This window comes from Aethalodelphis obliquidens, unplaced genomic scaffold (assembly GCF_003676395.1).
Source record: "Aethalodelphis obliquidens isolate GAN/ISIS:26980383/991018 unplaced genomic scaffold, ASM367639v1 scaffold39, whole genome shotgun sequence".
Taxonomy (NCBI): Eukaryota; Metazoa; Chordata; class Mammalia; order Artiodactyla; family Delphinidae; genus Aethalodelphis; species Aethalodelphis obliquidens.
The window spans coordinates 18,502,752-18,517,599 of NW_020837983.1; the positions used below are offsets into that span (position 1 = coordinate 18,502,752).

The 14,848-nt window shown below is 35.4% G+C and overlaps 1 protein-coding gene across 1 annotated transcript in view; it reads left to right on the forward strand.

The window, feature by feature from the left end:
* Positions 1 to 14,848, forward strand: part of PKHD1L1 (PKHD1 like 1) — a 153,499-nt gene that overhangs the window by 104,671 nt on the left and 33,980 nt on the right. Inside the window, exons 56-62 of the mRNA XM_027131617.1 lie at positions 814 to 943; positions 2,999 to 3,117; positions 5,200 to 5,329; positions 7,144 to 7,317; positions 11,629 to 11,732; positions 13,040 to 13,169; positions 13,902 to 14,023. Coding sequence (XP_026987418.1) covers positions 814 to 943; positions 2,999 to 3,117; positions 5,200 to 5,329; positions 7,144 to 7,317; positions 11,629 to 11,732; positions 13,040 to 13,169; positions 13,902 to 14,023 — 909 coding nt within the window. The remainder of the gene's footprint in view (positions 1 to 813; positions 944 to 2,998; positions 3,118 to 5,199; positions 5,330 to 7,143; positions 7,318 to 11,628; positions 11,733 to 13,039; positions 13,170 to 13,901; positions 14,024 to 14,848) is intronic.

Sequence of the window (14,848 nt, forward strand, 5' to 3'; positions counted from 1 at the left end):
TGTTTGGAATAATCACCTCATTCTCTCATAAATCTCAGATGGTCTTGAACATGTAATAGTTTAGTCAGTTTAATTGTTCTGTCAGTCTTTTATTGGTGTTCATTTAAAAGAATAGCTTAACCAAAAAGGTATTAAGCACCACTAAAGAATAAGTGGGAGCCTTTCTTTCATAAAACTAGGCCTTTAATGCTTTAAAGGTGTTAGATACAGAGTTTAGAGGTAGATTAATGCTACAATTGAATCCTTACCTCACTGTTTAATAGTTTGGTAACAGGTTACGTTATCTGACTTCTTTCTGCATCAGTTTTCTCACCTATGAAATGAGAATAGTAATTCCAATTCATGGGTTTAGTGTAAAGGTTAAATGATATAAAATATGTAAAACCTTGCATGTTATGCCTGGCATAGAATCAGCAAGCATTTAGTAATAGCAATTTTTATTAATAGTGACGGCTCATGAATAACATAGCTTAGATATAAATAGGAGAGTATATTTTATATATGCCGCATTATTTTAAAGTACAGTGTGATCTGTTCAAACAGCACTAGTTTAGGTTTTAGGAGGTCTCAGTTTCAGGTCCAGTTCTGACAGTAAGTAGACGTTGAATTTGACCTTGGAAAAATCATTTAAACTGCCCATCCCGAAGTGGATGGGTTAAATTAAGATCACTTCTAGTTACAGTACTGTTCTTTGTAAAACAAAAATTCATTCATTTTTACTAGGGGAGGCTGCCAGTCTTCCTAATTCCTTTTTTATGGGGAAATTTCTCCTGCTCAGTTTTGAAGTATTAACAATTTTCTGCTTCACTGCAGGGAGGTAGATTAATTGGTGGCTGGGAAGATAACCCTTTTAAAGGAGAATTACAGATTGTTCTTAGAGGGAATCATTCTACTCCAGAGTGGGCTCTTCCAGAAGGACCAAATCAAGGATCAAAGGTCCTAGGTATGTGTTTCCAGATACCAAAAGAGTCATATTAGTTTTGCAAATCTACTTTAAAACATGTAGCACTAAAAGACTTGTTATGAGTTCATGATGTTATGGTTTCAGAAGTTTTTACAGACATTGATTTGTAGTAACAGGTTATAAAAGTTGCTGAGGTTTTAAAAAATTAAATCATGTCACATTAAAATAGATACAGATGTGCATATTTCCAAAATGTAACTTACTGCAACACTAACATTAGTGAATCACTCCATATGTATATTGTTTCTCTAATCTGGTTTTCTTCGTAATCTTTCTTTTATATAAGCAAAAATATTTTTCATATTTTAGTACTTTTCCCCTAAAAGGTAACTTTCTTATGCATTATTCCTACACAGTATTAAAAATCCGTGGATCAGTTGGCTCTGCTGTTGATCTCGGGTGTTGAAGCAGGGTTTTGGTTCCCCGCCAGTGATAGAGGTCGTGTTGCAGTGGTGAGAGCACCAAATCCTAGCCACTACACCAGTGGTCAGTGACAAGGCCCTGGCCCTACGGCTTTACAGAAAAAGAATTCCCACAAAGACGGAAAGTAGTGAAACAAGTAAAGTGTTATTAAGAGAAAAAAAGAGTACAGTACTTTTGGATAGGCACACGGGTGAACTCAGAGAGAGAGTTGTACCCTCGTGGCAGTTTGAATCACTTTTATGGGGCATTTCTTCCCTGTTTCCTTTGACCAATCATTTTGATTTGCCTGGTTCAGAGTCCGTATTTGGTGTATCTCAGGATTTTCCCATGTGTGCGCGTGCATCTCTTAGCCAAGATGGATTCTACCAAAGAGGCCTATGGGTAGTGAGCATTAGTTGCCATCACTTAGAATCACTCCCTTTTGACCTCCAAGGAGCCTTTCTGCTCATGTGTAGTCGGGGAGGTCTCCTGACTTCAAGAATGAAGAATATGTGGTCTCTTATCTTCTATCTGGGCAGGACCCAGCCTCCTCTCTCAATTGTCCTGTTATTCCCACCGCGGAGTATCGTATCCGTCCACAAGGAATGAACTCAAACCATTTGTCCTAGGGGCCCTTATGTCTCCTGCCTCACTATCAGTTATCCAGTCACAACTGTTGCTAAGTTTTAATTTTCCGGTTGCATTTGTGTGGCCGTACATATTCCTATTCGAGCCTAGAAAGCAAAGGACCTGAGAGGGTTTAATTTGGTCCTAATAAATAACTGCTTTTATTAATACCACTGCACATTTATTTAAAAGACACATAAATGTGCTTCAGTTGCTCCAATGTACAATTTCTAAAACAGTGACAATAAAAAAGGGGATTAAAAAGTGGCTTAAAATTGAATTAGCTCTTGCGAGACAGACAAATTCAAATCTTAAAGAAAAATTTCCTGAGGCAAACGAATTCAGTCTTAAAAAATTTTTGTTTGCTTTTATGTGTTTATTTTTTTATTTCAAAAATAACATTTCTAGCAACACAGAACCATATCAAGAGAAAACATACATCTTCTACTCTCCCCTTGAGGAAACTAACATTAGCAATTTTTACATGTGTTTTTCGTGCTTTTTATCTATGCCTGTATTCATATTACATAAAATGACTTGTGGTGCCTTATACAAAAACATGGTCAAACTAAATATATTACTGTGCAATTTTCTTAACATATTATGAATATCTTTCCAGATTGATACTTAACATGTAACACTCTTCATTTTTATAGCATATTACTACAGTATTAGTAATATATTCTAATTTACTCCTTCATTCTTATAATGATATACATTTGGATTAATTCTAGTTTTTCTAATATTTCCAAATATTGTTGTATTAAACATCCTCATTGATGTATCCTTGTATACTAATTCAATTTATAGAGACCAGATTCCTAGAAGTAGGGCAAAGGGCCAAAGCCTTCTTATATAGCCCTGAGCAGATAACCCCAATTCTTTCCATTCATTCTAAAATGTTCAGTCGCTTATTAAAATATATCTACTAACTGTTTCATTTTATACTAGCACGTAACTCAGTTCTATGCAGTGAATAAATAGGAGTGTGTTTTTCTCCTGTAGGGGTGTTTGGTGAGCTGGATCTTCATGGAATTCCACGTTCGATATATAAAACTAAGCTCTCAGAAACCGCAGAGGCAGGTTCCAAAGTCCTCTCTCTGACGGATGCTGTGGATTGGCAGGTAGAGGAATTACTATGTGGTGGAAAGTGAAAACACGCCATGGGTCAACTTAAGGTTTCTTCTTTATTCCAATGGACATTTATTTTGTCACATGATTAACCAGAAGAGAAATGTATGTTTTGCAATTAGCTTGCACTCAGAAAGCTGACTTGATAGCAGGCATTTAAAAATTGTGGTGTCAAAGGTTCTTCAGAACATATAAAGAACATTATGTATATATTAGTTATGAAAGGAAAATATGAAAGTTTGGGGGTAAAAAATATTTATTTACAAATTGTTGCAAAACAGAAAAAAATTATTTTAAATACATTTTATTGTTATCTTGGTTATCTCTTTAGTTCTAATTTGTGATTTTACATGTTAAGCATTTGGGAAGAAAACAAATCCTGATGCCCAGTGATATTCAAAACATGCCCAAGTTAAATAAGAGATTTTGGTAAAATATGAATGGTGGCAATTCCGATCTCTACTACACTCCCAGGCTTGCATAGGCCACAGACTCACATGTTTTACAAATACTCTTTTTAATGCAAAAGGGTCAAGGAAATGGATGGATTACTTTTCCGGGCTCTCAGATTTCAGCCAGTTCCTTTCTGCTGAGAATAAGCTATAAGGTCGCAGAACAAAGTGAGGCTTAGTCTGAGTAAATGAATACAAATCATCAAAACATATGGGGTTGGCTCTCTTAATGTAGTGTAAAATCAGTAAATAAAGGAGGATTTATTGAGAGTTATTATAAGCTACTTACAATATATTCATATTTGTGATAGTTGAGGTGTGATTACTTTATAAAAGGTGATTAAATGATTTAAATATCCCTATTATTCATCCAATTATCATTTATTAGTATTTATCCAGTTAATATTTTCTGCATATTATTTATATAATTAATATTTAGCCTAATGTCAGACATTTTCTAGGTATAGAGGATTCATTTGTGAAGAAATTGGTCAAACTATAGGGGAAATTGCATTGAAGTGGGAGAGGCAGACACTAAATGAACAGATAAATGTGTGTTATTTCAGATTATAATCTTTGTGATGAAGGAAATAAAACAGGGATGATAGAGACTGCCATGGTAGAGGGTGGCAGATAACATTAAATAGAGTGGCCAGAGAAAGCCTCTCTCAAGGGTATGACAGGGTTCAGGACATGCTACCCCAAAATATGAATAGTTTAAGGGAAGAAATTTCTGCACATGCAGGAAGGACTTTCTGGCTTTCCCCTGAAGCAGGTCACAAAACCTTCATGTGAGAGTTGCCCTCCTTATACCCAGAGGAAAGAGACATCCTCAGCTCTGAAGGCAAAGTGACACAGAGAAGAATCTGAATGGCCAACCCTTGCTGTTTCTCCCAGTTTCCTACACTTAGCTCATACCCTATCACAATTTTCCTCTACTCTCCACTCTTCCATAAAAATGCTCAGGTTTAACCATTTCTTCAGGGCTTCATTTCCCGTGTCATGTAAAATTTATATTGAATAAATCTATATGCTTTTCTCTTGTTAATGACTTTTGTTACAGGGGTCCCAGCTGAGAACTTGGAAGGGTAGAGGAAAAAGTTCTTTTTCGTCCCCTGCAATTACTTTTGAGCAGAGACTTGGTTGACAAAGAGGAGCTTGTCATATATGATATACAGAGATTCTAAGACTTGACCGTGCTCTGTCACTTATCTCTGCGTTTCTTACCCTTCAGGAATATCCAGTGATAGTTAACTGTGTAAAAAAAAAAAAAAATCTGGGGGAAATTTTTTAAGTCTTAAGAGTATTATCCTGACCAATTTTTAATAAAAATATGAATATATTTGCTTTGATATATCTAATTTAAAAAATGTATATCACCTGTGATTTTATTAAGTGACTGAATTCAACTTAAGGAAATGTTGAGATAATTCAAAATATAGAATTCTTGCTATCAAACAAAAGCATATTTATTTTAGAGACCTAAATGTATGATTTGTTCTTGCTGATAATACCATGGTTGTAACCAATGTAAGTTAAATTAGAATTATTTAATAGTTATTAAGAAATATAAACCTATTTTTTAAAAATTGTTCTTGAATTTGGCACTTGAATTTTTCTAAGGAAGGAGAAGAGATTGTGATAACAACCACAAGCTATGATTTCCACCAGACTGAAGTTAGAAGTATCGTTAAAATCCTGCATGATCACAAAATTCTCATTCTCAATGATACCCTTTCCTATACTCACTTTGGTAAGTGGCTGTTCTTTAACCAAATAGATATATAATTTAAATGTCTCGAAATATTCACAGTTTAGTGCTCTCCTCTGTAATTACAGTCATTTGATGAAACATCTCAGATTTTTAGAGGAGCATTTCACTTAGATTGGCACTGGTACCCAAAGGATGCTACTGTTTGTGTGTTGGCTGCAAAGAGTCCCTGCTGTGTGTATTAATTCATTCAGCAAATATTCAGCAGTGACCATTACATTCTACGGGATAAGGCTGACACTTTCTGTTTTAGGCAAGCTTCCAGAGATTCTTACGCACACTGAAATTTGAGCACCCTTGATCCAAGAGCATCTTTGTCCTGATTTGTTTCATTGACACATTCCTCAGCGGTAACTGCACTTAGACAAGCTGCAGCAAAATGGTAAAACTCTAATTCTCAAGGAAAGAAGGAATTAATCAGAATCGACTGAAGATGATCTTTCAACTTGTAGGATCAGGGCTTTCCCAGCACCCCTGCCTTTCCCCATTTCACATGCTACCTTCATCTGAATCCCAGGAAGTGGAAGCTGACAGGAGTGTAACGTTAGAAAAGCCATTCAGATACTTCTGATGCTCCTGAGAACTACAGCTAAGGTGGCATTATGCACTGGTGGATATCAGACCTGCATGAAAAAGAAACTTAAAAGAACTTTTTAAAGCAGTATTTTGATAGAAGCACGTGTCTGTCATTCTATATCACATATTTTTTCTTTAAATCAAAACAAAAAGGTTTCTTTGAAGAACACTTTAATCGTAAAACAGTGTTTGAAGTTCAACAGTATAGATTCTTTCATTTAAAGTACCAAACACTTCTCTCTGCTTGAAATGTACCTGCTTGTCTTAAAGTTTTGGGTAAGACTTCTAGAAATGTAGAATGTAATTTAGGTTCTGTTCTTTAAAATTTTATTTATTTATTTTTGGCTGTGTTGGGTCTTTGCTGCTGCACGCTGGCTTTCTCCAGCTGCAGTGAGCAGGGCCACTCTTCATTGCGGCATGCGGGCCTCTCACTACGGTGGCCTCTCCTTCTGCGGAGCACGGGCTCCAGGCGTGTGGGCTTCAGTAGTTGTGGCACGGGGGCTCAGCAGCTGTGGCTTGCGGGCTCCAGAGCGCAGGCTCAGCCGCCGTGGCGCACTGGCCTAGTTGCTCCATAGCACGTGAGATCTTCCCGGAGCAGGGCTCAAACCCGCGTCCCCTGCATTGGCAGGCGGACTCTCAACCACTGCGCCACCAGGGAAGCCCCTAGGTTCTGTTTTAAAATTATTAAGATGTAAATGTACAGACTATGTTTGATATACTACTACATATTTATAAAGAATTGTAGTTGGTACAAAATATGTCACAGGAAAAGAGGAACAAACCAAGGTTTAGGCATCAGGAGAGGTAATACCTCTGCTGACTGTCTACATGGCCCTGGGCAAGTTCATTTACTTCTCTATCTCATTTCCTCATCTGTTAAAATTACAGTAAGCTTCCCAACTTGTCTCGAAGAGTGTTTTTGTGTATAATTTGAAGTGTTTGCAAAACACCTATGAAGCAGTGAGTTTGTAAGTGCTGATTATAATAACCTTTTTGCTGTAAATAGGAGAAATACATTTGATTATATTTATTTTATAAATAAAAAGGTATAATTTCCGACTGCCATCTGTGTACATTTAAGCGTGTAACTCTAATCAATTCACGTATTTGTGTTGACTTCTGGCATATTAGAAAGTTACGTGGTCTGTGAGCTGCAAAGAAACTAATAAAGACAGGTATTTCTTAGTGTTGGTAGTAATCTAACTGTCCTTCCGCTGCAGCTGGAAGATACCTTGTTCCTGAAACCGGTCAGAGCTACACGTTAGCAGCTGATGTTGGGATACTGAATAGGAACATCAAAATACTTGGTGAGGATTATCCAGGTTGGCTGAAGGAATCTTTTGGTGCACGCGTCCTAGTCAGCTCATTCACTGAAAATATGGTGACATTTAAAGGTTAGTACAAATTCAGTTTATTTTTCTAAATGAAATGTAGCAGGGTCTCTTCCGTGTTTAGTTCTTAAATAATCCTCACTCCTTTACAGGATCATTTGTGTCAAAAAACAAAATCCAACTGAGGAAATTTTAAAGATCTTACTGGCTTTATTCAAGGATTCATGAATTGGGCAGCATGCAATCTAGCTGATACAAAGGAGCGTCAAAGAGCTGTGCAAAATTAAAGACTTTTATAGGCAGAAGGGAGCAGGAACAAGGTAGTTTTACTAGGCAGAAAAGAGGATTGGTTATTGCAAGGTTACTTCCCGTGTAGGGGGCAGAGGTTTATCAGGCAGATTACCTAACCAATGCTGATCAGGCAATTCGTGATGGACCGGTTTAAGGTTCCATTTCAGGAGAACTGAAACTGTAATTAAGTTTGTTTGATGATGGAGGGCTTAGCAAAAGTGACTCCATTTTGGGCCTGATGTCTTGTTTTTAACACATTGAAAAATAAAGGCTTGAGAGGGATGATGCAGTCAGGTACCACCCTCCAGAACCAAATTCCTAACATTATTCTACTAATTTTATCTTTAGAGGCAAAATAATTATCAAATTAACAAGGACCTTAGGTAACAGCTAGCCCAACCTTGCCCTCAAACAGAAATCGTTTCATAACAAGCGCACTGATCTGTTATTTTTGTTTGAAGGAAATTTTCAAATACATTTCAAAGATAGAGAAATGTATAATATAATGCTTATCATCACCAATTACCACAGGTATCAACTTTGGCCAGTCTTGTTTGATCTCTGAGCCCACCGACTTTCTTCAAGCCCACGGATTATTTTGAAGCAGCAAGCATATATTTTTTAAGATATATTTGACATATAACATTGTGTAAGTTTAAGGTCTACAATGTGTTGATTTGATACACTTATATATTACAATATGATTACCACAGTAGCATTAGCAACATCTCTATCATGTCATATAGTTATTATTTGTGTGTGTGTGTGGTGAAAACAATTAAGAGCTAGTCTCTTAGCAACTTTGAAGTTTATAATATGGTATTTTTACTGTATCCCTAAGTTGTACATTATATCTCCAGGACTATTTATCTACTAGTTACAAGTTTATACCCTTAAACAGCTCCCTATTTCTCCCACCCCCACAGGTCCTGATAACCACCTTTCTGCTCTCTATTTTTATGAGTTCAGCTTTTTTAGATTCCACATATAAATGAGATCATACAGCATTTATCTTTCTGTCTCTGACTTATCTCACTTAGCATAATTCCTTCAAAGTCCGTCCATGTTGTCCCAAATGACAGGATTTCCTTCTTTCTCACTCATGGCTGAATGATATGATATATGTATACACACAGTGGAATGTTTTAGATAGATAGATAGATAGGGAGGTATCTCACATCTTTATCCATTCATCCATTAATGGACATTTAGGTTGTTTCTATATCTTGGCTATTATGAATGAAGCAACCATGTATTACTTCATCTAGAAATATTTCAGTGTGTAAATCTAAAAGACTTCTTTAAAAACATCTCTAAGAATCAGATTTTAAAATGTTAGTAATAATGTCTAAACGTCAAATGATTGTTCAGAATCCTCCAGTTCATTCCTTCTTTCCCTTCCTTCCTCCCTCCTTCCCGCCTCCCCTTTCCCCTCCCCCTCCTCTTTCCTTCTTTCTTTCCTTTCCTTCCTTTCTTTCTTTCCTTCTTTCTCTTTCACTGTCTTTGTTCATCGGGGTCTAAATAAAATCCATGTTGCAATTGGTTATGAATCTTAAATCTCTAATTCATTTCTCTTTCCTTGCAATTTATTTATAAAAGAAGTTAAGTCATGTGTCCTATAGTGTTTCCAATAGTCTGAATTTAGTGATGCATCCCTAGAATTTAACTAGTCCCTGCCTCCCTTGTATTTTCTATGCAAAAGTAGCAAATTTAGAACTAGCAAATTGACCAGACTGGGACTCAGTTTTTAGGCAATTATTCCTCATAGTTGGTTGTTATTTTTCCATTAATAGGCATATAATGTACGATTGTTTTTCCTTTTGTGATGTTAGCAGTTATTATCATCGCCTGGATCTATTGATATTTTAATTCTACTATTCCCTCCTCATTTATAATCTCAAATATTTCTCTAAAGAGAAGCTTCCCCAGACCACTGTTTGGCTACCCTGAAGGATAGTTTAGATAGAAAAAATGTTTGATTCTTTCCTCTTATTAACTAGTTTTCAAAACAATGAGTTGGTTGCCAAGCATCCTCCAAAGGTAACAAGGGGTTTTTGTTTTGTTTTGTTTTGTTATTAGTATCATTATTAGTTCCATGGATTTAAACATATTTGTTATGTTCTAATCCATTGTGAACATTACCCTTATTGATACTGAAAATGCCCTCTCGTTGACCTTCAGAACCTTTTCATGTTGGTGCCTAAGCCCTCCGCCTTATGACGGTTTTTTTTTAATTACAAATTTATGTATGTATGTATGTATTTATTTTTGGCCACGTTGGGTCTTCATTGCTGTGCACGGGCTTTCTCTAGTTGTGGCGAGCAGTGGCTACTCTTCGTTGCAGTGTGCGGGCTTCTCATTGTGGTGGCGTCTCTTGTTGTGGAGCACGGGCTCTAGGCACGTGGGCTTCAGTAGTTGTGGTGCGTGGGCTCAGTAGTGGTGGCACAGGGGCTTAGTTGCTCTGAGGCATGTGGGATCTTCCCAGACCAGGGATTGAACCCATGTCCCCTGCACTGGCAGGTGGATTCTTAACCACTGCGCCACCAGGGAAGTCCCTGACTGTTTTGGGTTTTTTTTTTAGCTTCTTCACTTTCTGATATGACAAGCACATGTTATAATTTTTTTTTTTTTTCCTTGCTGAGACTGGGAGTAAGTTCTTCCTCCAGGTAACCCTGGTTCTTTTTATTGGAAGCTGGTGTTTCAATCTCACAATCTGGGTACCAGGAGTAATCCTCTATTCTTGACTTGAATTGTTTCAGCAGGAGCTCACTTGGTTTCAATACTGCCTATTCCATTTTGCAACAGCTCTCATTTTAGAAAATCTTTATATTGAACAAGCAGCTGTCCCACTATAACTTCTACCTATTGGTCATAATCTGCCAACAGAAGCTTAACTGACGAGGAGAATAGTAATGAGGATCATAAAGTAATACAAGATTCCAGACACTGTGCTAAGCACTTAACACATATTATGTCATTCAGTCCTCATAGTATTATGGCATAAATATTGTCCTCTTTTTAAAGATAAAGAATTAGATGATTAGAGGGATGAAATTACTCTGATCTTGGATACTTAAAGTCCCATGATGGACCCTATTCACATGTCAACCTTTCCTTGCTCCAATAAATTATTTTGTGATGTAAGTAAAGAAAAAGCATCTATGGCTTTTGTAGGTCCAGGGTCAGTAGTAATCATTTCTTCTCTGTATCTATCTTATTAATCTTATGTTCTCCACCATACACCTAATCGCTGGCTCATGGATTTCCAGACAGGCTTTTCCCTTCTAGTGTAAAATAACTCTTCTCCAATGTATTTTATTAGATATCAGTTTTTGAAACAAGGAATACCCTCTACTGTATTTTTACCAGCCATGAATCTCTGTGCCTCAGTTTCCTTGTATAGAAGACAGGAATTATAAAAGTTCCGAAGTCACAGATGTTGTGTGAGAATTAAACCACACATTGCCTGTTAAGCACTTAGTACAGAGCTTGGCACAGAGTCATGGCTCATGGATTGTTATTGCTGTTCTTAATAATCTATGAAATTGCCTTTTGTCACTTCAGTGGCACTTACGACAAACTCGATCAGCAGATACTTGGCAATGCATATTCTGGAAAAAATTATGTAAAGATTATGTCCTTAACAGCTCTTTAGAGCATCAAAATTGAAATGTCAGGTAAATTATAACTTGTGCCTCATGCCATGCATTCTCAACAGGGACTGTATCACTACCAATAGGTGAAAATTGACTCTTGGGGGAAAAAAAAACCAGTTTGTGGTCCTCCAAAGGGCCTCCATACCTTGACAGATATGTAGTATATCTGTGGTATTAAAATGTCATGGAGAGGGAACGCTATTCAGAAAGAGAAATGTCTGAAAAGGTTCTTGTGAGGGGCAGTAAAAACACAAATTCAGAAACATTGCCTTATTTGGATTAAAAGGGCAAAGAAAAATGAATACAATTTTCATGAAAAAGTTGAAAACAAATTTGTCATTTGGAAAATTACAAAAACTTTAGCAGTTTTTCAAAAATTTTTATTCAGCTTCAAGGAAAAAAAATGTGTAACTCTTTTCCCCACTAGGAAATGCAAGAATAAGTAATGTGGAATTTTATCACAGCGGTCAAGAGGGCTTCAGGGATAGCACGGATCCAAGATACGCTGTAACATTTCTTAACCTGGGACAGGTTTGTACTTTATTTTAATTTTTGCATATACCCAAAATTAAGTATTTTGATTTGATTCTCATTTAACTTTACTAAATGCCCATATCTTAGAATTGCTAAGACTATAATCTAATATAATAAAACTTTCTTAGATGTATTTCCCATTAACATTTTTAGACTACAACAGTATTTGATGCCAACCATTTCATGCATTATTTAAGGTCAGTAAAAAAAAAAAACGGAAAATGGAGCACAAAAGGTGAAAGAATTGAAGATCTATAATAGTACTTCACATTTCTACTTTACTTTACAATGACGAAAAATATTTCCAAACAGTTACTATTAAACAAAGTGAGTGTTGCTTAAATTTCTCAAATGAAAAGCATGTCTGTATATCCATGCCTCTGTCAAAAGTGGGAAAATAAATATGCTTAGAGGGCTGCTGATTTAAGAAAAAATGAGAAAGAGCATATTTCTTATATAGAATTTGAAAAAGAATAGATACATGTATAACTGAATCACTTTGCTGTACACCTGAAACTAACACAACATTGTTAATCAACTATGCTCCAATATAAAATAAAAATATGAAAAGTAAATAAATAAAATAAGATTAAAAATATATATATTATGGAGGGGAGATAAATTGGGAGTCTGCGATTAATATATGACACTACTATACATAAAATAACAAGGACCTACTGTATAGCACAGGGAACTATACTCAATATTCTTGTAATAACCTATAATGGAAAAGAATCTGGAAAAGAATAGATATATATGTATAACTGAATCACTTTGCTTACACTTGAAACTGACACAACGTGGTAAATCAACTATATGTCAATAAAGATAAATAAATAAAAATTTTAAATCATGTAGGTTTGGAATTGAAACCCCTAAACTACTTATTGACTGTTTCCTACAGACATTTGAATTGTAACCCCTGCCTTGAGTATCGACTTCTGTGGTTAAAACAAAAAATCCCTGCTCATCATATAATAAACTGTTATGAAAAATAATTTTTAGTTCCTTAGCATTTTATAGGTAATGATAGAAATATAAATGCATAGAAAAGCACTTGAGAATTTTTAATTCACATTTAAAATAAGCATTTCTTTTTTGCTCTTTTTAATCATAAACCGAAGGTATATGGACATTTCCCAGCATTAAAAGGTCTGCTGGGAAGTCATCTTCTTTCATGGAATGTAAATTGAGTATTTTGTTTATCAAGATTTGTTTTCTGAAAACACCTACTTCAAATTTTTTTCTTTAAATATCCTTTAACTTTGTTTTTAAAATGTTCACTGAATCCTGATGTTTTATAGATTCAAGAACGTGGCTCATCTTATATTCAAGGCTGTGCTTTTCACAGTGGCTTTTCCCCTGCAGTTGGTGTATTTGGGACAGATGGATTGGACATAGATGATAACGTGATTCACTTTACAGTGGGGGAAGGTAATATGATAATATTTCAGTCCAATAACATGTCTTCTGAGACAGCCTTGTCTGCAAACTCTAGAGCCAGGGTGTCCAATTGATCTTTCTTCAAGAATGGAAATAAAGGGTCTATGTTTGTGCTAACATGGTAATTACTAAACTGCATGTGGCCATTCAACACTTGAAATGTGGCTAATGTGACTGAGAAACTGGATTTTTAATTTTAATGGTACTTAATTATGTTACTTTACATTTAAGTAGTCACATGTGGCTATGGCTGTCATATTGGACAGTACAGCTCTAGAAGAATTATTTACCAGACCATGATCTTATGTGAGTTATTTAATCACCAATAGTTTAAATTCCTGACTTTTAACATACTTCTCACATATAAAACAAAAAGATTATTCACAAATAAAGATAATTTTTTAAAAATATATATTTGATTTGATTTAGGGGGTTGTCCTTTCTTGAATATCAGTCTAAAGCATAATACAAATTCATTTAAGGTGTATAAAATTTGTGTGTATATTTGTTAAAATCTAAGGTGGAGCCTGTGAACCCACATATTTAACAAAAGATTTTAATTCAGGTAGTCTATTAAAGAGGTAGAGTATCAAAGAGTTCAGAGGGTTCACTCTAAAATCAGAAGGGTTTGTTTGTCAGGTTCAAATGAGAAAACTAATTTCATGGAAGAAATGAAAGACATTCCCTATAGTACTCATTTGGGGGAATTTTCTTTTTTTCCAGGCATGAGAATATGGGGGGATGCCAACAGAGTCCGAGGAAACTTGGTTACACTTTCAGTTTGGCCAGGAACCTATCAGAACAGAAAAGACTTGAGCTCAACTCTCTGGCATGCAGCAATTGAGGTAGTGTGAACAAATTTAAAATTATAAGTAGACAAAATTATAATTTGTAATTCTCTTATTGAAGATTATAATTTCTGTAGAATTTGTAAATCTCAAAATGTCACTGAAAATGATTTCTTCCTTAGATAAAGATTGTGGATAAAGTGAGCTGATTAAAGGAGTGAATGAACTTTCTTTAAAGATGTTGTGAGCTCCAGTAGCCATTGGATTTTTCTCTGTGTTGACGTCCATTGGTTTAAATAGTTCTCTTATTTACTTCTCCAACATTAATTATTGCTTTCAAGTTCCATTACAGGGTCTCTCTGCTTCTAATTGACTGAATGCCTTACACATTTTACTATTTAACTCTGAATTTAAATGCAAAATTATAATGATAGACTATAAAATCTCTAAAATCCATTTCTCATCTAAAACTCTTATGATTCTATATGCAAGGTTATTTACTCTTATTGGATATTACTAATTGGACCTTTCTTGTTTCCCATGAAGTTTCTTCAATTACTATAGGTATTTATTTAGATGTAGAGTGAGATTGTAAGCAAGAAAATAGAAAGTACAGAGAGGATTTAGAGGAAAGATAGCTTCCTCTTGTTTTTATCTTACTTACTTATACCATAGGAAAGAAAAGGAATTTAAAAAGCTATCTTTGAAAGATAGGGTAAGGATTGAATTTTGTTTTTGTACAACTATTAATAATTACCTTAAAGCAAAATCTGAAAGCCTGGAACTTAATATACATTTATAAGGTAATAATGTTCTCTTTTTGTCTATTTATAGATGTTAGAATTGAATCAAATGCCAATTCCAAATCTTTAAAGTTATCTA